The sequence below is a fragment of the Pygoscelis adeliae genome, unplaced genomic scaffold (assembly GCF_000699105.1).
Source record: "Pygoscelis adeliae isolate BGI_AS28 unplaced genomic scaffold, ASM69910v1 Scaffold94, whole genome shotgun sequence".
NCBI classification, from domain to species: Eukaryota; Metazoa; Chordata; class Aves; order Sphenisciformes; family Spheniscidae; genus Pygoscelis; species Pygoscelis adeliae.
The window spans coordinates 881,506-905,784 of record NW_008824547.1 but is presented as its reverse complement, the minus strand read 5'-3'; the positions used below and the strand labels follow the sequence as shown (position 1 = coordinate 905,784).

General features: G+C 38.4%; 1 protein-coding gene across 1 annotated transcript in view; it reads right to left on the bottom strand.

Moving 5' to 3' along the window:
* NISCH (nischarin) overlaps positions 1-18,619 on the bottom strand; it is a 25,963-nt gene extending 7,344 nt beyond the window's left edge. Inside the window, 16 exon segments of the mRNA XM_009321802.1 lie at positions 1-2; positions 5-432; positions 933-988; positions 1,880-2,001; positions 4,459-4,567; positions 5,410-5,523; positions 5,977-6,105; positions 6,309-6,494; positions 6,971-7,039; positions 8,277-8,429; positions 9,002-9,097; positions 10,762-10,857; positions 12,379-12,542; positions 14,221-14,269; positions 17,590-17,772; positions 18,524-18,619. The exon segment at positions 1-2 is cut by the window's left edge and continues 866 nt beyond it. Of these exon segments, the coding sequence (XP_009320077.1) occupies positions 1-2; positions 5-432; positions 933-988; positions 1,880-2,001; positions 4,459-4,567; positions 5,410-5,523; positions 5,977-6,105; positions 6,309-6,494; positions 6,971-7,039; positions 8,277-8,429; positions 9,002-9,097; positions 10,762-10,857; positions 12,379-12,528 (1,710 nt within the window). The 5' untranslated portion in view covers positions 12,529-12,542; positions 14,221-14,269; positions 17,590-17,772; positions 18,524-18,619.
* Positions 18,620-24,279: the final 5,660 nt, after the last annotated feature.

The following is a 24,279-nucleotide window of genomic DNA, read 5'->3' as shown; positions in this document are numbered from 1 at the left end:
TCCTGCTGAGGAATCTCAAACACAGCTAGCATATCATCAGTCAAAACCAAACAGGAAGCAAACTGCCTGAGTCCTTTATGAATGTGAATAGAAAAACTCCAGAGAATTTTGATTATATCAACACTCTCCACTGCTGTGTTGTCAGATGACCGAGTATCTGAAGTAGTGCTGAACTCAAAAGTCTGATTTCCTTCATGAAGTCCCATTTCAAAATATCCATCTTCTTTGTCTGTGGTTCTGGAATCACCCGGAAGGTTTCCTTTATTCTCTGTAAAGGACGGGAGTGATCTCTGCACAGTCTGCACTATCAAGGCAGAAAGGTGCTGGATAAAGTCTTGGTTTGTGGCAGTGTATGACATACAATTAAAAGGCAAGATGATGGTGTTACAGGGGTCAGGCACTGCACAGTGTTCTTCCTCTGAACGATCCAAACTTCAAAAGAGGTAACAAGCCACAGTAAGTACAAGCTTGAGTTTAAAAACAGTCATAGCTACCTACAATTCATAGTGCTGCTTCTCAGAACTTTGAGGTTTACTCTTGTTACTACAGTTAAGTCAGTGTAATTTTGTAAAACATCTTTGTACTGCACACAGCCATTGATTTTAAAGGCTAGTAGTGTGTAATTCTATAGAAAGTAAAAACTAAAATGTTTAACTCATTTTCCATTTCCCAGGCCCAATAAGCATATCCTTATGAGTTAAAGCCCTTCACAATACAGATGTCACTGGTTTTGAAACTACCAACTGCATTCCAGGGTTCAAAGGTTAAAAACACTTTACACCATGAAATTGATTTTGGTTAAAAAAACCCAGAGGCAGCATACAATGAAAGAGACTGTTTTGCCCTAAAGGCCAGGTTTAAAAATGCAATATTCACTGTTGTTACCCAAAAGCTAACAAGGATTTAAGCCAGAACTTATATATCTAGCTTACCACATATGATGACCACTTCCATACTCTTTGCATGAATCCAATAGGGAGGCAGGTGCCTAAGGAGAAGAAGAAAACATCAGGAAGCTATCAACTACTTACAGCTGCTGTCAGACTTCAGCATACATGAAAAGCAAAGTTAATGTTTGCTCCTGCTTTTTAAAGCTAGCCAACTCACTGCAAAATCCTGACTGTTGTACTCATGGGCAGCTGAACAGCTATCCTTTGAGGATCCTGAAACACTGTTTACTTTAGGTTGGGCATTCAATTAAGGCAGGAAGAGAATGAACTCTGCTGCTGACTTGAGAACAGATCCAACCTGTGACCCACAGACATTTCAGCACACTACAAATTTTTACCAAAGTAGTGTAAAGTGAGGCAGAAAGGTAAAGGAACTTGACAAAGACCAACTACACTGGTAGCAAAGGAAGAGATTCCCCCAGGTCTTGCTGTCTCATTCCTTGAAGCCATGCACATGAAGAGTGTTTCCAATACGAGAAATGGAATCACAATACAGAAGTTACCAAACAGCAGGAGTTTGAAGGAGACAAATTAAGGCCATTACCTATTGACAGGGAGAAGGTTCTTCCACTCTACTAGCAAGAGAATCACCTTCCAAAAACTGATATTGTAATAAGATAGGAGTCTTATACTCAGTATCTAAGTGGATATTAAATGATGTGATAGTAATACTGGGTAAACATCTCGAAGCCATGACATAGTGACAACAATTCTCTGCAACTCTGGTAAACTTGGATCATGCATTTAATTGACAAGGTGGATCAACCCCTTCACTGAAATTTGGGGCTACCTCCTTTTCTATTATAATAGCTCTGAGAATCAAAAAACTTTTCTATGGATTACTATGATAACAGAAGTTTAAAATCAGAAATAAGCTTGCAGAAACACTTTTAAAAATACCATAAAATAAACAGAAGGATGGCAATTACCTGATTTTTACATCTGGAGTCTGGTATTTCAAAGCATCTCTGGGGAACTGTATGGTCTGTAGGAGTCGAACCACTGGATTGCAAAAAACTGCTGGCTAGGACTGTTTCTTCACAGATTATTTCTAGAACAAATATAAACAGCTCTTAAAATCACTGAAGTAAAACCAAAATGAATGTCTAATAGTATCTGCCAAACAAGTGGCATTAAAATTGTATAATCAAGATCTGACCATAAATCATTAAAGCTAAAGGATATCTTCACATAATAGCCAGGACAAAACAAAAGCAGGTAGAGTTTCAGCGTTGTAGTATTCTCTCAAACTTCTACAGGCTTCAAGTGAACAAGTACAATATCAGTGTAAAACCTTCAACTACAGTCAGAAGGTTTGGTCCCTCAAGTGCCACTCAAGACAATTATCTCGCCTTATTTGAAACCTTTTTGATGGGTTCAAAGCTGAATCATCAGTAAAAACTTACCGTAACTGCATATAAGCCAACATTCTCAGGGACACTTGACTTTTTGCCTGTTTGATATCCACAGCATTGCACTGACACAACAGAGCAAATAAATTTTCAGTATTACCACTGAGCCAGCCAGCCAGCTCAAGTATGTAAATGTGCAAATAAACAACAGAATTACAGTGTGGATATGTTTCTGGCTTAAGCATAAGAACTCCTGTATGTATCTTTCTGGATTGATGGTAAAGTTTAGTAGATTACATCAAACCATCTCATAGTCAGAGGAAACACAAGAGGTATTTATTACTTGAACAAAATACTGTGCTAGCAAGAAGGAAACTCAAATTGACAGGAAAACCAGAACATGACAGCATTATTTTTGGTTTTCTGTTTCCTATATAAATATTTTATCTTTTCCATAAGCCATTTGCCAGTGACATTCAATTTGAATAATATGTTACGGAAACAGATGGTGTCTAGAAAAACTGCAGAGAAAACAATTCATAGAAATAGCATATCAGGAAATTAATTCCATTATTCATGATTTAAGGTCTAACAGTGAAACTAATTGCCTAGCATATTTCCATTTTTTTAAATAGATTTCTCAAAATCAGTATTTTGAAAACAGCCCTTGATAGCTAGATATGTAGCAAATAATCAATTTTTATTGTTAAAGCTGAGAAATAGCCTGCCCTAGTCCTCATTTTCCCATTATTTATAAAAGCCTTCCCAAAGATTCTACTAAAGGAACCTTACGGAAAAGGGCTACAGTAAATAAACGTTGAATCTTATACCAGTCTTTCTATAAAATTCCCAAGTACTTCAGAAAGAAAGATCTAGATTTTTTTTTCTCCCAAGATTCATTTGCTCCTAAACATTTACTGTAATAGAAAAAGACTATTGACGAGTAACTTAAACAGTCACAGTGATTGCTAGCATGCATTTTTACAGCTAGTCCTGTATAAAACTGCAGGTTGTTAGATAGACAAGCTGTCTCAATCCTGTAACTTAAATGCTTAATACTTTAAAGCAAGCATTGACTTCATTTCGGAAAAACTGGCATTTTATCTGCAGATGAAAAGTGATCTACAAGGGCTACAAAGGCAAATGAAGTACATAAATAACAACTAAATCTCTAAGTTGTCTGTCCTTCAATAAAATGCTGTCACAACAATTTCATTTTTATAGAGTGAACTAAGAAACCTCTACTGATTTTGCAGAAATCACAGCGATGGACTTTTTTCAAAGATCAAGCTTTTCAGGAATGTTTCTCCCCCATGCACCAATCCACCGATTTATTGGGAAGAGTAAGCTGTTCCACCCTGACTTATTGAGAATATAATCCCTGCTCTTTTAAATTGTTACGAAGTCTTCTCCCACTAATCATATCCTACTGCACTTAAAGTTTTCAATCAGGCAAAAGCCAAAAAAGGTATCTATCTCTTCAGTCACAAATGAATATTCACGTAAGACAGTCTTAGGGCTCCTGTAAAAGATGAAAGATAAGCCATTCTTCTAAGTTCCTAATGCAACAGGCACGCTTATTTGAAACCTACAGTAAAAATAATTTTCAGGTAAGGTTAGCGGGTGCTTTAGAGCACAACAGATGTGCTGAAATCACAGGCTCAGCCAGAACACTAAATCCCACAGCTGCCTTTAACTCATGTCCCTTTTCTGTCTTCGTTCTGGTTCGACAGAAATGCAGCTCTTGCAAAAAAGCAATAATGGAACAGATGCCGCTTGACCTCCCGTTTTGCAGACCAAGAACAGGTAGAGAAGCAATTTGAAAACATGTCTATACGTGACATGGTTTTCCATTAAGGCACGTATCTAAACCAGGAAAAGATACATAGTCCTCTGCTGGTGATTTCTGCAGGATGATGCAGTAAAAGAAGTCCTGTACCCAAACTTCCACTACAGTTAATTAACACTACGGTGAACAACAGGTCAGTTTTGTTGATTCACATACAACTTCCACTTTCTAAGCCAGTACTACCAGGTCTTCCTGCTTTGTCTTAATAAGCCCTATATCCATGCACATAATATTCATGTATATCAATGCAGCTTAGAAAAGCAGAACCAAGAGGCTCAGCCCAGCAGCACGATACATACATGATTACCTTGGCTGGAGCTGACAGGACGAGGCAGAGAGGGAGAGCAAGGACGAACAGTAAGAGAAGAACAGTTTGATTTGGAGCTGGCAGCAGTGAGCCTGGAGTCCTCACTGATCTAATAAAGAAAGTATGCAGTGATTAAAGAAAAAAACTAAATACATAGGACACATTAGATCCTGAACTAAAATAAGTCTACAGAAGCTTTCTCAATTTTAGTAAAAGGGAAGTTAGTGCCAGCTTTTTTTTGGCGGGGTGGGGGGTGGTGGTAGTTGGAGGCAGCATGGGGTGGTGTGTGTCACATCCTCTGAAGTTTCTATTTTCACACTAAGTGGAATTCCACTAAGAATTCATTTAGAGAAGTCATTCTGATCACCAACTAATCACTGTATTGACAAAACTAGCAGTGAGTTTCACAAACCACAAGAGAATGAAAACAGGATTTCTACACTATATCAGAACAGGTTCTGATAATAAGTTTATTACCAAAACAAGACTAACCAGCTACACAGCACACAGGCACACACGAGAGAAGGCAAGGAGGATACAGATTTCTGATTCTTTCCCACTAAATACCCACAAGAAGAAAGTTTGGGAAAGTCATTTCAGTACTCTGCAACACAAGCAGTAAAATCACAACTCTGCAATACTTGTACAAGATATAAAATATGGCTGTTAAGTCAACTGCATATTCATTGTGTACACCATTAAGTCATTTTATCTTTTCCTCCCACTTCCCTTCTCCCAAGCCAGCAGAAAAAGGAAAGTCAGATAATTACTGAAATTACATTGCAAACTAAATAGGAAAAAGAGGCAACGTTAAAAGTTCACACCACATTAAAGCACAAAGAAAGCGTAAGAACTTTAATGCTAAGGAAAGTTTCATGAATTCCACTTAGATCTAATTTGTAGAAGTCTTTTCATATGCAGCACATTCTACTCCTCTCACAGCAAACTCACCTTTTTATCAGAGTTGCTCAGTTTGTATTTCACCTCCTTTGCCTTTTGAATAGCTTTTAGCACTTCCACAGTGTCTAGTTCCTTTTCTGTGGTAACAATGTTATCCAAACAGACCTAAAAAATGTTAAAACATCTAAAAATACTGAAAACAAGGCAGCTCTGCAATTTATATTTATTAATGTAATAATCAAAAATTATCTTACCTTAATGCAAACGATGTGCATCTTTGTAACCATTACACAAAAACAATTGTCACATTAGACCTTGCTCTAACATGATATGAATTTAATGCAAACTCAGAAATGCTGGGTAAGCTTAGCACCCTTTTAAGCACAACTGTGTTTCAATATTAACATACTGTTACCCAATGAAGACAGGGTAAACTTTCATTTAGATCCAGGAGCATAGTCGAATAATATTAATACAGTTTCATTCTCTACAGATCTTTTCCAACGCACACTAAAAATTCATCAGGTTTTTAGAACATTCGCACTGCTTTCCTCACCAGGCTTTACAAAAGATTTTTTCAAATGCCAGCTTCAAAGGAAGAAGTGCACCGCGGCTTACCTCTGAGGCCCTGTCCCCAAACTGAGCAAGTACTTTGGTCCGGTAATCAGGGATGATGCTCAACGGATTGCTGGATAAGATCACCTTTTCTAGGCATGGGAGGTTTCCTATATTTTTTACTTCATCAATCTGAAAGTTTTTGAATAAAAGGATGAATGTAGATTGGCTAAATGAAAATGAGCATACAGACTGAGCATTTCTTGCATAAATTACATACATACAATAACCAGGAAAAATCACTACAGCCACTTTTATTTATTTGCAGTTTCACCCACTGAAAGAAATTGCTTGTGATCTAAAGCACAATTCGACACCGAGAAATCAACAGTTACCTGTTCTATTTTGTTGTTGCTCAGATCCAAGTTGACTAATGAGTACAGTTTGTTAAGACCACACAGCCTTTCCAGCTGATTTCCTGCTAAATTCAGAGTTTTGATGTTTCCCAGTTTTGTGTGAACACCTTCTAGTGATGTAAGCTTGTTGTAGGATAAGTCCAGATGAACAAGGTTGTAAAGATGCTACAACAAGTACAGAAAATCCATGTCATACACCAATTCATTAAAATTAAACAGTTTCAAAGACACTGTATTATGGCTTGCTCATTTTTTTGTGCAACTGTGTTTTCATGCTGGACACTGCCTAGCATGAAAAACATGACATGAAAGTGTTCATTACACAGGTTCATTACACAGGTTCAAGCGTGTAGAAAGAAATTCATCAACTGCATTTTTACCAACCCACAGATACAGCTGGCAGTGAATGAATTTAGTTAAGAACTAAATGTTGTATGTCAATATTGGCAAAGAAATGAAAATATCCAGAGCAAGTAAGAAATGCACCATTAAAAGAGTACTTGATGTTATGAAGGATAAGCTATTTGGGCTTAAGCTATTCTCCATGAGCAAGATGAGCAATAAAATTCTGAAGCAAGAAAATCGGTGTTTTAAGGTCTCGGGCAGTCTGGGAAAAAATCACCTTCAAAAGCATCTCTTACCTGTAAATTTTCTACCAGAGACACCCCATTGTGACTCAAATCCAGGAATTCAATCTTTGGAATTAATTTCTAGAAGAGGAGAGAAAATGCATGGGTTAAATGGATTTTAGCTTATAAATCAGGCCATACTTCCTTCACTATCAGCTAACCAACAAGCAAAAGAAAGGTATCATCCAATGCGTAGTCTCACTTTTCAGCTTTTGGTATTAAAAAAAGCATTCCATATGACCTAGTGGAACAAAAGAGTTGAATCTTGCTCTTACGAAAACCAGAGCACTCTAAGGAGCATCGCTAAGTTTTAATTTGAAATCTGGTTTCTCACTGAAGACAAATAAGCTGCTCCCAGTTTAGCCCCATTAACTATAGATCAAACTCATTAATAGGTGTTTCCATCTTATCAAACAACCATATCTATGTTTAGACAGAAACTTGGATATAGACAACAGTACCAAAAACCAGAATAAGTTCAATGATTTGTTTCCATGTTTTGATTATACTAGCCAAGCATTACAAGGTCACACAAACCTCTCAAAAATGCATTTTAACCCAGAAAGCCTTTTATTTTTGGAGGGCTCAAACCTTGAATTTGATGCTGAATTTTGACATCTATGTATTTGCATCTGCTTTATTTTGGTTGTAATCTCACCAATGATTTGCTTTGTAGTTAAAGTCTGGACTCAGACCTGGAGAACCCTAAGTCTACATCACAAAAAATCCCGAACAAGAAAACCGCACTTCAAGTCTATGATCTCTACTTGAGCTACAGACATAACTATTTCCTGCTGCACAAGAGTAGTTCAAGTAAAAAATTATGTTCATATTTGACACATGTTCTTGTGATGAACGCTAAATTTTTTTCCTTAATTCCCGATTTACAAAACGTAATTCTTAGGTACTGCCAAAATACTGCAAATTTTGTATCCATGCTCTTCATACTGTTTTGATGTCAAGAAGGCTTGAAAACACTACAAAGTTGAGCCCAAGAGGTGTTTTGTTCTTTTTAAAAAAAAACTTTTGTAAGTGGCCTAAGGCCAACACAAACAGTAAAAGCACGTTTCAAAAAGTCAGTATTCATGGAAGTGTTGTTTACAGAGCACAGAATTACAAACTTTTCTCCTTTAGCAAAGAAAATAAAGTAGTAAAAGAAAAAATCTCCTAAGCATTAACTTGGCAGCTAATCAACATGAAGTAAGTGCAACTGAAAATCTTTCCAAAAAAAGATATATAAAGCAAATACGAAATCCCTGCTGTGTGCCACAGAAGATCAGTCATACTTTTTTTCCACAAATGAAAAAATATTTCTTACCACTGATTCGTCAATTTGAGAGATGCTATTGTGACTCATATCCAAAGTTGTTAAAGTTCTCCAAGTTGGGATAACTGCTGTCACTGGACAACTTGAAGTTGCACCCTCTGGCTCCCACTGATCAAACTCAGAGGCCTCAGGCACTAGGATTTCCTATTTCAGACAAGCACACTATAATATTATGCTTACACCTTCACTGAAAGCAAGTAGTTTTGAAAACAATCCAAACAACCTTATGTAAGTACGAAAGATTTCTAAGCTTTATAATCACCTAGATTAAAGTTGCAGGTCTTAAAATGTGAGCTGACCAGGTCAGAATTATTTGAGATCCACAGGGAGGGAGCTCCAATACTAGCAGCTGATCCAAATTGGGGAAAGCGGAGGAACAATAGAGGGACTGAAAATTATGCTACTGGATATCCCTTGCCAAATCAAAGCCCAGAGGAAAGAATAAGACAAATGCATTCAGTTCTGGATGAATAACAGAAACATACATTCCAACAAAAGCATCAGAAATGTCCCTGTGAAGGGACACATGTAAACACTTCTCCACTTACTAAAGCTAAGATTCTGAAAGGTTAGCAAACCCTTTCAGTTGCATGGTTTTAAAAGCAGAACGTGCAACAGGCAGTACAGAAAAGCGTATCGACTCCAAATGGATATTTCCACAATGTGCATATTATTTTTGCACGTGCTTTAAACACTCACCAGGAAGTCACTCTTACCTTCATTGATGTCGCCGAAAATCGAACACTCATCGTGGCCAGAGCATGTTTTGATGAAGTCAGCCCTTTGATAAGCTTTCCCCCACAATGATTGATCTGTTTAAAAAGAATTACATTACAAAGTCAGAAATGCTAGAACAAATGAGACATGGAAGAGGAGGCTAAAAGCTTCAATAGCAGATTCTCTACCAATTTGGAAAGTAGTTACAGCACTCCCTTAAAATCTCCTGAGATTATCAGGTCAGAAATACCAACATTTGGTAAAGCTAAAGCAAGAAATTAGAGACACGACTACAGAAAAGTGAAATTCAAACATTTATTTGAACAAAGCTTCTTCTCCATTGACTTTCTACCTGCCCCATGTATTCAAGGTGAAACTACCCACGCAGTTTAATAGGGCACCGTATTTTACTGTCATCAAAAAGAGGTATCTCAAACTATGGCTCTACCTGCAGACACGTTTAAGGTATTATTTATTATTATTATTATTATTTATTGTAAATAAGATAAGAAATGCCTAGGAAGTAAGGATACTAATCTAAGCATTTAATACACTAGTGAGCTAATTACACAGACTAAGTTTAAGATTGCGAAGTCTTTTTTCTGTAGCTCAAGTTGGAACAACGCCAAAGGTCTGCTACAGCCTCTGTCCAGCGACCAGGTCCTTCTCTGTAGACAGTCGCGCACACATTGTGCAACCACTACAACTGGCACATTTGCTGGTGTATGAGGGGAACCACACTAAAGAGACAGAGCTCCTGCCACCCTTGAAAAAATTCTTTCCAGATTACCACTGTTAATTTTTGGACAGTATTTACTACTAGATGAAAAATGTCAGTCTGGTGCCAGTCAACCCAAAACTTCTCATCAATGTGCAATTACAAAAGACTTCAAGACCAAAAACCTTGCCTCCATGCACACATTAAGTAAAGCTACACCTGAAACTTTCCATGCTCACAGGGAAGGGGAAAATTGATACTATTCTGCAATATCCTCTCTGCAGTATGTTAGACTCTCTCTCCCACTCTTCAGTTTTGGAACTGTAGTTTCTTTCCCACATTAAAATGTCAATAAATCACTGACTTCAGAAATCCACTTCAGTTCTTAACCAGCTCAGTCTCGCATATCAATGAGAGACAATAATGTTCATGTACTAGAAAAGGTACTGCACCCACCAAAAGTGGACACAGAATACAGACTACATGACAAAATCGGATATTCTCTCTGGAAAGATCTGAAGTGTTCAGGAAAGTATTTCGTATTGAACATTGAACAACTTCTAGAAACCCTGTCACTCACACTGAAAACAGACCAATGAAAAAATTCTGCAAATTATCAAGCAAGAAGCACTATACCCAAAAATGTACTTTCACAAGCAAATTTAATGACAGGACATTTTCACAAATATTTGGTGCTTTCCAAATGAAAAGTACTTTGTAGTAAGAGATCCCATTATAGCCCATTTGTTAGATCTTCAAGGCAATGAAAAGCCACCCTGTTTTTAGGTTGTGTATATGCTAGAAATCACATTCTTTTTGAAGACACACACAGTGCAAACTATTCTGAACATTTAAATTTGGCATTCTTATTTCCAAGACTTGTGGGAAAAAAATTGTTTCACAAATGAAACAGTCCTTCTAAACATTGCACTCCTTGATTCTAGCACCAAATCAAAACATACAATTACCAATTCTGAGATATGCAGCAGACCTGGCACTTGCAGAGCCTCTAAAAAATTATGAGCAGTATGTCAGCTGTACCTCTATTTGATGAAGCGATTTGAAAATTGACAGATCAAAAGGCAAGAGATGCTCCTGAATGTTACTGGTTCCAAAAGGTCCCCCTGTTCCAGTGACCTAGTAATCAACATTTAAGAACAGTTAGTGCACATTCCAACTTGTCCACATTTCAGTCTTACACAGGCAATAGCACAAATACAGTAGCTTGGAAAGACAGCCAAAGTTCCAACCAATTTTTCAAGTATGGAATGATTCATGAAACTTGCAGATTAACTTTTCAGGAAAAAAAAGTTAGTTGCTCCAGCTAAGTGCACTGAACTTGAACTGCCACCTTGTGCTTGTATTTTGTAGCACATGGGGCATGCAAAAAAGATACCATAGGCAAGACTGACCAAGGCTTCATTCTCAGCTGACCAAGGCAGAGCTGCATTCACTAAAAGCAACTTCCTTGAAACATCTGGATCCTCCAAGACAGAACTGTCTTCAATTCCACTACAGGGGTTGAAGTTCAAGGCATTGTACAAGATGGGTTTGAAGAAAACATTAGACACTGGTACACATCTAATAAAAATGCATGTAATTTTCATGTGGTCACTGGATTCTGGCCTCAGAGCCTGTCAGCAGCTTAAAAGACAGGTGGTTTCATTTATGTTTGCTGTGAATATAATTTTGGGAGACACCTCTAACATTTTTGTCTGGTCTTATATGTATCTTACAAGCTCTGAAGGTGCCCGCTCACAAGCATTCAGAAGGACCAGAAATTCTGAAGATGGGTATTTTTCTAAACAATATGCTCTTCTCCAGCCAGAATCCTCTGTTCAAAGGATTCTATACACACAGAGGATGGCAAAGGCAACTGAAGATGCACAGGAATACCAGTACAGCTGTGGTTTTGCTTTCACAAGTTCCTAAGTCCTCCAGCGAAGCTTCCCCAATCCACTACTTTGCTTCCCCCTTGAACACACAACACAGTTAAAAGGAAGCTCTTCATGTAATAAAAGGGCTAAAAAGAGTTTTTGAGCTGTAGCAAGCAGTGTTAAAAAAATTACTCAGGAAAAGTTTTTCCAATTCACTTATTTGGTAGGAAAAAAACAAATTGTCTCCAGACAAAAACGATCTGTTCTAAGGCCATTTTACTTTATTCCAAAATGATATTTTAGATAGCGATTCAGGGCCATGTCATCTATGAAACTGAGGTTTTTGTTAGTTTTTTTAACTTTCAGATACAGTCAAAGGTGAGAAAGGGGACAGGATTTATATACACATGCATGTATGCATTTGTATACATATACACTGGCCCACCCATAGTGTCTGCAAAGAATGCAGGGTTGAAGAGAATAATATTTATCTATCTCCCTATTCCTACTAGCACCCAGTAAGATTTTGTGGTTGCATCTCTACAGAGAGCACTGCTGAAGAGACCACATCACATAGGAGAATCAACATCTTTGTTAGAGAACTGTATGTGTATTGAAGGTTGGCAGAATAAGCACCTGTTTAACATTGACTTCTAAATGCTTGCAGGTGTTTACTATCAGTAAAGTTCTTGTGCATTCAAACTAGACTCCAAAAGTATGCTAAGAATCATGTCAGCCAGGTAGAAACAACATCTCCAGTATTTGTGCAAGCATAGCTCACCTTTAAATACTTGAGTCTACAAGTGAAATCTAGAATATGACCTAGATCTGTTTTGGCATCTCCATTAGCACATGTAGGCTTCCCCTGTAGCAACTGTTGAGTGACAGCATATAACTGCAAGGGTCTGATGGTAAAGACTTCTCCAGCCATTAACAAATGCTCTCCTGAAAAACAGAGTAAGATGGTATCAAACACAATGCTGCAACAGTTACAAAAGAATAAGTGGTACATGGAAGATCTAATGTTAGAGATTAAATGTTTGTCATTTATATTCTAAGCTCACAATTAACATACCAAAACAATGTCGCTTTTTGCAACTTTAAACTAGAATGGCTGAATTCACTTTTTTTTTAACACTAGAATAATCTAGGTGTTCGAGTGGGCACTCTCACCATACAAGCCTGAAGCTCCTAATGCAACTGATGGCAAATTTCCATCAATCTTAACAGGACTGGAATCAGACAAAGTTCATTTATATAATGTAAGAGTCACTAAACTTGTTCCGAGATATCCCTAAGTTCTATAGCAGTTAGGACTTATTCTGTTCAGAAAAAGCAGCACCTGCCATCTAAAAAACAGACCTTACATCTTTTGCTATGCTGCCTAAATGCAGAATTGTAGCAAATACGTTGTCTTGGAGAATATGAGGACTTCTACCACACTAATACCAATGCAAACTCCCAGAACAGGAAATGCATTATCTGATAATACTTTTACAATCCCATTTCATTCTAGGAACAGTAGGAAACAGCATGCAAAAGCCTCTCTGAAGGCACCGCAAGAGTCAGCATGGACTACAGCAGTCAGAACATACACATGTGGAATTAATATCTTTCTCCTCTTCCTTTTAGGGACATCAGTTCCGACTTCATGGACAAGAGAGCATCTGCTTTCATGATAAGCAGAGTTCTCAGAAATGCTCTGAGGAGTAAAATTCCCTTTGGCTTCAGTGGGAGCAAGTCCAAGAGTTCAGCTGCACATTACTGGAAGGCTACACTAACATACAGCAGTCAGACATCAATGATTCTGGTATCAGTGAGACTGCAGGCATTACAAAGTCAGGAAGGATTTCTTCAGGAGCTTCCTTAAAATGTTCCAACATTTGCTGAGTGGACACTCTGAAATGGCTTCACCTAAAGTTAATTTTGTGCCAGAACAATCTGAAATGGCATGCTGAAACATGCTTCACCTATCACCTCAGCCAACTGGAATTATACCATAGCATCTAGCATGTCCTTCAAAATAAAATTAGTGTGGGTTAATCATTTCACACACCTCCTGCTGTTAATGGACCAGTTAGAGCTGTTGCAGTTACAATAAGTGCATTTCATTTTCATCTGCCAGCCTCAGAAAAGCACATCCTTTAATTAACTGACCAGAAGGTCTCATGTTTCCTGAATTCTGGAAGAACAATATTAATTTAGATATGTAAAGTGGTCTCTTGCATTTAACACACACTGCATCAGGACTCATTGATACAAAACAAACTTCCTTACAGGTTACACTATAACATACCAAGACAGAAAACTTAACAAAAGCTTCTGATCACCAATACCGCATCCCATCCTTTAAGGACACAGACTAGTAGGCCCTTTTCAAAACCTCAATTCACCAATTTCTGTTTTGTTTCCAGAAGTAGCTGTGCTTCTCTTACAGCTCCTCCCAAAATGCAGCTTGAATCGAAGTGCAAACAGCAAGAAAAAGGTGAAGAGAAAGGAAGAAAGTCTCAGTCTGATATGGAAGATTCAGACATCTCATTGTCTGGAGATTAAATATCACAGGTATATGAATGCATGCACATAGAGGAAACCATTCCTAGTTAAATTCTTGCAAGTTCTTTACCTTTGTGGAAGAGCTCTTCAGCCAATGCAGCAGTGATCCCATTGATCTCCTGCAAAGAATAAACCATTGTAATTGAGTGTTATTTACATACTTATGGTTCCAATTTTTCAATGTGTACCTTTGCTGGTCTCCCTTTTTTGCTGCAGTACAGGACTTTTTTTTAAACAGAAATCAACTGTGATTGTGTCATGGATTTCTTTGAAACTTGAAAATACTTCATAAAAATGACCTGAAATTATTTAATTTCATGTGATTTTCATTTCCAAGATGGAAGATACTGAACTGCATTTAAATAATCACATCCCACATATATTAGAAAAGGGCAACAGCAACTAGAGCAACTATTACTAGCCATCATTAGCCCAACTTGAAAGAAAACTTGGTTTTGAAGAAACTATTACAAGTACAGTGATCTTCAAATTTCAACATTAAGACTAACCTAATGCATCAGGCACTCAACATTTCCTTGGAATTTCACTAATACACTGAAAACTTTAGATTAACAGGTCTACAGGAAAGAGATAAAACGTAGTTAGTCTTCTGGACTTCAACTCTATTATGCTTGCTGCAGAGTAATTCAAAAGCCCCTTTTCCCCATCCTCCATCTTCTCCACCCTCCTGGACCTACCCAGGTGCTCAACCTCCATTCCAGGCACTGACAGCTCCAGGAGGAAAGAAAAAGGCTGAAAACTCAATGCAGGGATTTGTCCTTTCTAAATCTAAAGGTGCACAAAGGTCCGTACAAGTATTTCCCATCTGGGCATACTTTTTTCCACAAAAAGCGAATGCTCTGTGGAAGTCCAGAAATAGTTCTGAGCATTTCCAACAGTTCTGTTTCAAAGGCCCACAAAAAGAACAAAATAAAACTATTTGTGATAGCAAGGCTTCCCCTAGATGCACACATCTCATTATAAGGTAGCTGCAAAGGATAAACAGATACTATGGATCATCACGAAACGAGTGTGTGATGAGTTTACTTTGTTGACAAATCCCTCATGATTCATAACAAGGGAATAAATCCACAGGACATCTGCAGCAGACAGTGACAGTTCAGGTCATTTGATGAGGCAAGCATTTTAGAAAAGCACATTCTTAGTATAACTGAAACCCCACTCACTGAGGACGAACAAAGCCTCCACACCACAGTTTTCAGAACAACAAGCTAGAAGCTGCATTCCAAACAATTCTGACTCTCATTCAAATAAGCCAATTACACTCATCTGGCATGCACAGACTTAATTGAAAACTATACTCTGTATCCCTTTCGTCATCTGCAATACAGAGCAGAATTTTTTTCTACATTTATAATTGAAACAAGATTACGACTTGGACTGTTCGGTGACTAGCATGCAAAAAAAGCAACTCTATTCCTCTGTCAGATCTACAAGAGACCTCTGTCTTAGCTCTAACTACTTATATGCATCAAATCCACAGAAGTCCATTGTTTGCAGGTGTCTCTGAACAGCAGTTTGTGGGTACTCAATTCTTTTCTTGTAAAAGCTTCTATCTGTAAGTTAACAAACCAAATCTTCAAAGATGACAAAGTATACAGTGCAACAAAATAAGCACCCCCATATCACTGCAGACATCCTATTCAATGTCAAAGTAACAATAATGTTCTACATTGCTGTCACATGCAACTGCCTCTCTTTGCCAAGCTGTACCTGGCTTTTCCCTGTGACACGTAAAGGCTTCAAAGTGGTTTTAATGTATTTATGGTAGGTATTTCTACTCCATTTAGTTCTATTAACCTGGGAAATAAAATTAAATAATCCCTACTGGAAATACTACAAATAAGAATAGAAAAAATATTGCAGCCTTCCTACATAAACTAATGAGGTAATATCAGGGATTATAATCACTCAAGCATGCACACGGGCTGTCCGGTAACAAAGATATTTTAAAAGATCAAAGTTCTGCAGGAAGGTTATTTTCCAGTAGAATTGCTGTGGTAAATATTTAGCTTTTCTGCTGAATACCTAGCATTTTCTTTTTGTAAATATTTAGAAGTACTCTAAAGTTCCAAGCAAAAACAATTGAGTTTATACCTCAAGCCAGACTCCCCTAAAGCAAAGAAATGCAGATTAAGCAACAACTTTGCTCTTAATACACAAGCACAGTATAGAAACAGGGAAGCATTCGTATCCAAATAATGCTAGTTCTTTGGAAAAGTAAAAAAGGATGAACATGACAGCAAGAGGAAAAAAAATAGTCTAACTGAAAACCAAGAGAGGGACCAGGGAGAATTTGTACCTGCATAAAAACCTGTGTTGAAGTTACAGCACTAAAACGTTAATGAAACAAACATAATTTAAGAGAGAGTAGCGAGAGAACAAAAATTATGCAACTTCCTGGTGATCAGGAAGTTTGCTCCATCTGAACAGAATTGTCCCTACATTATCATGCACATTTTCAATACATTTAAAACCTCTAATTCGTTTTAGAGGGCTTGATCATGACAAACTAGTCCTTCTCACTCAAATCTGCTAGGCAATAGCAACTCTACGAAGCAAACCTTCTATGGCTTATCCAAGTCAAACTGAAGTCTCACCAGGACAACTACATTCATGCAATACAACTAAAACAGGTTTTTCTTTGTTGCTAAAGTTTAACATATCTAAAGGACCACTTGTGACACATTTCTGAAGCCTTTATATGAAACCATGAAGGCCATCTCAGCACATCCCACCCCAAAGCAATTACTGCTCCTCCTTTCCACTGAGTTCTCCAGTGCATTTTCTCTTTATGAAGTTCATTCTCCCCCTTACAACATGATGCCATACTGCAAAAAAGCCTAATTACACACAGGAGATGAACAAACTGCAATCTGAACATGAAAGCAAGCCATTGCTTCTTACTTCAAGCAACCTTTACCGTAACGTTCTGTCTGCTGGCTGGAGCTATTTCTCCAGAGGCCACTCCCTCAGTGTGCTTCTCACGGAGAAGCACCATTTTTCTTCATTTGGGCTACTGGAAACTGTTTCAGTGTGAACCACAGCTCTAACCATTAACCACTAAGTAGGGATGTGTGTAGATCAATTATGCAATGTTCCTTCGGAAAGCCAGCACTATTGACTTCAGCCTAACCACCAGTTCAGCTTCAGATTTATTCACAGCTTCCAACTATCCTGCCAGCATTTATTTTCTCCTCTTAGAGTCCCTACCCACACTACTTGCCAGCACAGTATCTACTGCAATAAAAAGTGATGTCAAAAATCTTTAAAATATGCTTGCTTTGTTACATTGTGCAAAATGCTGAAAAAGGGCAGCTTCAGCTACTTTGTGAAGATTCCATACAATTCTCTCCAAGTCAGAGAACTAGAGAAAGACACTCAGGCCTCCATTTTATATGCTAAAAACATAACTTACATATAAATGAAAGTGTAGGAAGTGTGACAAAACTTTTGGAGCAGTAACAGGGAACTTGATTAGCAGGGTTTGCAGGTAGACCTCTAATTCCTTCTGTCTTTTCTCCACCAGGCTTTTGGAATTTTTTCCAATAATCTTCTTGGGAGGTAACAGATTTTTATCTATTTTCTTTTCTGAAACAAGCTGAAAGACAAAGACCAGAGTTACTACCCGACTCACCATCTGAACTTGCACAAAAGATGCAACAGAATACAATAAAGCACGTTGCCTGATCCTGGTAAGATCCAAAAATAAAATTACTTCAATAAATTTAGCTATTGACTTCAAGGTCTTAGCTTGAATTTTCAGAAAGAACATTTTATCACAAAATGATGAGAGATTCAATAATAGTGTTTTCTGAGATAATCACTCAGTACCACAGGGCAGAATGTAACGAAGGTGATAAAACAGAATAACTGGTGCATTTGAGAAAGCAGCCCAGTCTTGAACATAGTGGACTTTCCCTCATTTTCACTTGCTGTTTTTAATCAGCACTGGTTAGTAACTACCCCCATGCTACTGTCTAAGGACAGTTTTATCATCCACACCTCCCAGAAGACAGTCTTTGCTCCAATCCAGCTTTTGGTTACCAGATCCGCTGATCATAAACACCTCTCTTGGCAAGAAGTTTAATGACTCTAGCCTGAACGCCACTTTCTGATACAAGCTTATGTCCAAGGCTAAAGTTGTCCAGGCCAACCTCCCCCAGTTCAAGAGCGGAGTCTAACGGGGGCAAGTAATATTGTTCATACAGAAAGGATTTAGTCTGCAGTTCAGATGGTATCTGGCAGATATTCTCGCTCTTTGAGGAAAGAATTTGTGTCCCATACAACAGAACTACACAAACTGTACAAGGTTTTGTAAGAGACCAAGGCCACAGTTTTAATATCCTTACCTTTTCATGCAGATCATGGAAATCACTATAACGATGTTTGACTGTCCACTGATGATTGCCAACGCTGACCTGAATAATGTATACCTGAAAGGAAGAAATTAAAATAAGGGAACTGCAAAGCATGTCTTAAAGAGAAGCTGGCTGTGAGGTGTGCTGGTTAATGTAGCACTATAAGGGGATTCTACATTCTTAAAGTATCATAGTTAACTAAAAGCTAATCCAAACTCTAAGGTGACTTTGCTGATGTAGGATGCCTAATCTCATTCACAAGGCTGCTCCACACACAAACATGCAGATGCTTCTTCATGTGAAGCAATTGCTTTTATTTTTGCAACCCAAAGGTTAGCAACCAAGATCTCTAAGCAGCTACTTTTTCTGAAGATTTCTGCTAAGTGAAGTTGGTGTTCATAGCTATCCACAACAAGCCTGAGACAGCAGCATCCCTTCCTCAATCTACCAAGTTCCACAATGGGTGGAGAAGCTTGGCAAGCAGCCTGTTGTCACTTCACATTTAAGCAGAAATCTGGAACTTAACCTTTCAGAAATCTAGACAAATCCTTTGTTTGGTTGGATGTTAACTATTTTATTTCTTTTAGGGTAAAGCACATAAGACAGCTTCCTGAGAGTTACAATTGTGCCCAAAGAATCACTACAATGATCTAAAGCAACCCAACATTTCTTTACATAGAACTAAGTATTTTTTTTAACCATGAGTGTACCAAACAATTCAAGATTTTTGTTGTAGGTGACTTTCCAGATTGAACAGTATTGGTTCTGCAGGAAACTCACAATCTACCTTTGGATATGCCAGAAGCAAGCCATCACAAAAAATTTAAAGGCACAAAATAGAACAAAGTAGAAAACAAAAGGCTCAACAAAACCAGTTCTACAGCTACTTGGAAATAACAGATTAAATAAACTGTGTTAATCAATCCAACTATATTCCTTGGGGAAACACCAATTCATAATCAAATCTTGAAAGCAGTTATTACAGTTGAGAACTTGCTTACTACCACAGATCCCACAGACCTGACTCATAGCTGCTATGAGGATGATGCACATCTAGTTGCTAAACCCACTTGAGGAAACAAAAAGCATCAACAGTTTCAATTTGTTACGTGTAAAAGGCCAGTTTTCACTTACTGTTAGTACAGACCAGCACAATACCAAACATTAAATAGAATACCACTTGCATTTTAAAAGATGAACTATATCTCATACCAATTATATTTTTGTAAGCATCTGACACTGGCTTGCTGAACCAAAACCAAGTCCTACAGAGAACTGAACCAAGACGTCTGACTAGTGCATACTGCAAGCGACACGTCAGTGTTTGGATGAGCACTGAAAACACAGATGAATGCCTACACAGAATTACAGTCTCAATTAAAGCCTGCATCTGCTTTCCCGTCATGTTGTGTTGGGAAATGGCAGATCAGGATCGTTCACTGTGCCGGTGACAAACTAGAAAGGAATAACCTGAGCATTCAGAATTTCCTCATAACCCTGAGGAAAGCAAGGAGAGACTCAAAGAAACCAGAAGATTAAAGTTAGAACTAAATAAGTACTACATTCAGAAGCCATAATAAAAAGACTAGTTCTTTTTAAAAGCTGACTGTACTAAATTATGGCAGATCAAGCAGTATAGCTAAATGCAATGCAGATTGAGTACACAATGCATAAAACCTCAGATTAGACATTGAAAACTCAGTAAACATCAGCTTCCAACTGACAGCTCATGAGACGAGGAAGGAATGCCCCTTGTCTCTGTATACAGTACAGAGTAAATATATAATAAAGGTTTCGTATCCTTTTGCTGAAATGGCAAGCGTTGACCACTTCTAGAGACATAGCACCAAGCCAAATGGATAGTCTGGTCAGGAAAATACCCATTAAAGTGAGTGTTCACATGTACTGATACAACTCCTCAAACTAAGTCTTTAAAAAGCCGTAGCATTCCCCATGTATAAGGCAGCCAGAGCTAGCAGTACATATTCACCCCTCAAACAGCATCAATGTGCAGAAGGACAGCAGCTGATTTCACATCAATCCACAAGCTGCCATTATCTTGAAGAATAAATACAAATGCAATATGTTTATGTGCTCCAAAGACTTGTTTCAATACAGAAATGAATCATTTTAAAGCAAAAAACACCAAGTTTCTGAAAAAGTCATATATATGACCTTCAATTAATTTCAAGTGCATTAATACAATAAAGCTGACAGTTTAAGTTAAGATTCTTCAAGGACTGCCTGTCAAGCCAACTGCTAGAAGGCATAGAGAGGTGACGAAATTCTATCATGCTGCACTGTCTCCCAGACATAAATATACCATGTGAAATCTCCACCTATATTTTTGCCATAAACTGCATTTCTAGTGAGCTAAAATGCAAGAGTGTTTACATTCACAGGTTTTCCTCCTCCCCATGTTTCTACCAAACTCTGTGTAATAAATTTTGTACACCTTATAAATCAGTTGTTTTGGCTAAGTGCTACTTTGTAAACTGTCTAGCATATCTGTAGTGCTGTATGTGTCATGATTTTCTAACCAGTCACTTCAAACTCTTTGCAGTTAAGTAGTCACACCACCCAACAGCATGCCTTCACCTCCCTAAATATTTAAAATTTACTAAAAATTTTTTAAGATGTATAATTTTTAAACCAGCTGTTAAATGAACAGCAGTGATTCCAGACTGCTTTTTGTTTACTTCCTGTACACATTACAAAAACCTGCCCAACTCACTTTACGTGGAAAACTTGCATTTGTACAGCATCCCTCATCCAACTTCACATACTTCAGTACTGTCAAGAAAAAGACAAGCACCTCACTTTGCAGACGACAGACAGAGCTGCCCACAGGAAGCCTGGGACACAGGTGTGACCGCAGCCAGTAGGTCCCAAATTCCAGAGCAGTGATGCAACCGCATCTCCTCCTCCCTGCCTGTCAAGTAGTCAGGCAGTTTACACCCATTCAAGGAAGCCACAGTATTTTCCTTAAATATCAAAGCTAGTATTTATATTAAAAACAGCTGCAAAAGACAGGAAAAGCAGGAAGGCAATTTTAGGCCAAATGCATAGCAGGAAACAAATGAAGCACTGGCAGCCTTGAGGCATTCTAGCAACCAGCCAGTCTTCAGTCAGCATCTAGCTGGACCAGCACATGCATGAGAAACACCTAGTAAAAGGGCTCATACTTTTCTAACCCAACAAAAAACATCAACAAGTGCAGTATTTTTTCCTGCTGGATTTATCCATACCTTGCCTTCCACCCTAACAACTCCAACAAGAATCACTTTTTTAGAAGTACCTTCAAAATTACACAGAACAGTGGGCCTCCCCGATACATTTTACAGGATTTAATCTCACAACTGGCAAATGGATGTCATTAAAATAAGTTTCCTTCTATTGAGATTATGAGCTCTGAAATACAGACTACAATGGGGAGCACACATGCCAAAAAAACCCTGATTCTTTCAAAAACAAGGATGTAAATAGGACCACTGCCACCTTGACCACGACATGTTAATGGATAAAGATGATCTTTTCTCACCTTTACCAGATTTGACTGACTTTTACACCATCTAATTTTTTTTACTTCTGCTCCAGTACAGGTCTTTATCACATCCTTAAGTGCCACTAATCTAATTTTGAACACTAAACACAAATGCTAATTTTTTTAGAACATGTCACCTTGTGAATGATTTTGTAAAATTTCTGTTTTCATTTAAAGATCTATTCCTACATTTCCAATGGCTTGGGTCTGTCTCTTACAAACCGGCTGCAGGCTTGGAGTCCTGCTAACAGTTTTAGGAGGTTCACACACAGGTAAGCTTAATGCCACAACTCCTTCAAAAATGCAGCAAGAAAATCAAAGTAGGACCTAATACTGGTAAATCTTGCCTTTCAAGCACCCTACTTTTAAAGCTCCCAAGAAAAATGGCATTAAAACAGCATGCCATTTTTCTAGGTATTTCTAGAACCTTAATCATTAAAAAAGAAATCTAGCCTTGAAAAAATAAGCTTCCTTGGGCTCACCTACAGCAGCTTAAAATGTTATCCCCAACTATCAGCTGATCTGCTGAACACTACCTGTGAAGTTATACACCTGAACTACAGCTCAGTCTAGCACATTAATGGTATTGCCAAAGGTTGGCTGTACCACAATACTAGTTTGCAGGCTAAAGCAGCAAAGTAGGTAACATTTCACCTCCTGTGTCCATAACCTCCAGTGGAATAAGGGGACAGATAACATTTTGACATTTTCTCAACTAAATTCACTTGAACTTCTCATTTACTGCTATTGTAAAATACTCGTGAAAATTCTCAACACCAACACTAACACTGCTGAGCCTTTCAGGTTCACACCTGAAATGGAAGTTTCCAGTCACCATGCCACAAGTCTAACCACACCTCTCGGCTGATCAGGGACTGTGAAAACAAAGTTGCCTGGCAGACAAACCACATCCTAGCGCACACAGTGGTAACATCTCAACAGCTGCAGTACCATTTCTGTGAATATAGACTATGTAACTAGCATGACAGAAAGAGCTGAAGCAATTTTCAAGAATGTATTTTAAGCTTCTAACCAACTCCTTCAATGAATGCTCAGGACATTTTTGTCTGTAAATATGGCTACTCACCACCTGACAGTCATTCCCACACAATGACATTTCAAGGGTTGCCAGTTGGAAAGGAGTTAGGCCCTTCATGTACTACAGATGTGTAAACGCTTTGTCCTATTAAAAACTCAGAAATCACTCTCCTGTTGCTCTGTCTTCTTTGGGTACCTTTTCAGAGGCAGTAACCTGAAGTATTGTAACTATTACACAACTTTACAAATACTGCCTTTCTAGACCATTACTCCCCTTTTCCTTTTCTCTTTTAGGTTCCTACAGCAGGAAGAAACCTTACGTCATTATGTGCGTTCTACAAAAAAATCGTTCAAATCACACTAAGATAAGGTAGGAACAGAAAACATTTTACTTATATAACTAAAGGGAGGTGTGCTCGAGATGCTTTCTGTCTGCAATTATGCTGAGGTTTGTTTTATGATGAGCTTCTTCCTGAAAAACAGACCAATTAATTCTTGCTACAATGCAACCTCTTAAAAAAAGTTATACATCAGAAATTTAATTCCTTCCCCAAACTAAAACACTGCTGACAATCTTTCCCCTTTTTTTTTGTAGGGTAAGAGAACTGTCTATTCCAAATCATCTGACTTCCTCTGAAAATAAGATTAGCTTTTCAAGAGGGATTTCTACAGTATTTTCACCTGAAGGAAAGATTTCCTACTACATTTAGTCCAGCTTTAAAAGCTACATTTACTCAATAATAATTTTTCATAATCATACGTACATATACCCACACATATGCATGCATATATAGAGATATACATGGGCGAGAACACGACATTTGCAAACTCAGCCTCCTCTAAAACACCAGCTCTCCCAAAGGGCCAAAGCTACGAGGAGCTCGGGCGCCCACTTTCACCGGCTGGCGGCCCGCAGCCCCGCTCCTGCGCGCCTTCGGGGCCGATTTCCCAGAACACGCGTCCCTCCACGGAGGCAGAAACCGCTCGGAAACTTCTGCCAAATTATTCTCGCTCTGGCTTCAGCGGGGGTACAGAACCGGGCCGAGAACTGCTGCCTGGCTTCCTCAGAGCCGGGAGGGAGACGGCAGCACTAAGCAGGAGGCAGCGCAGCACCAAGCCCGGCCTCAGCCCGCTCCCCCCGGTACCCCGCAGGCTGCCTGAGGCG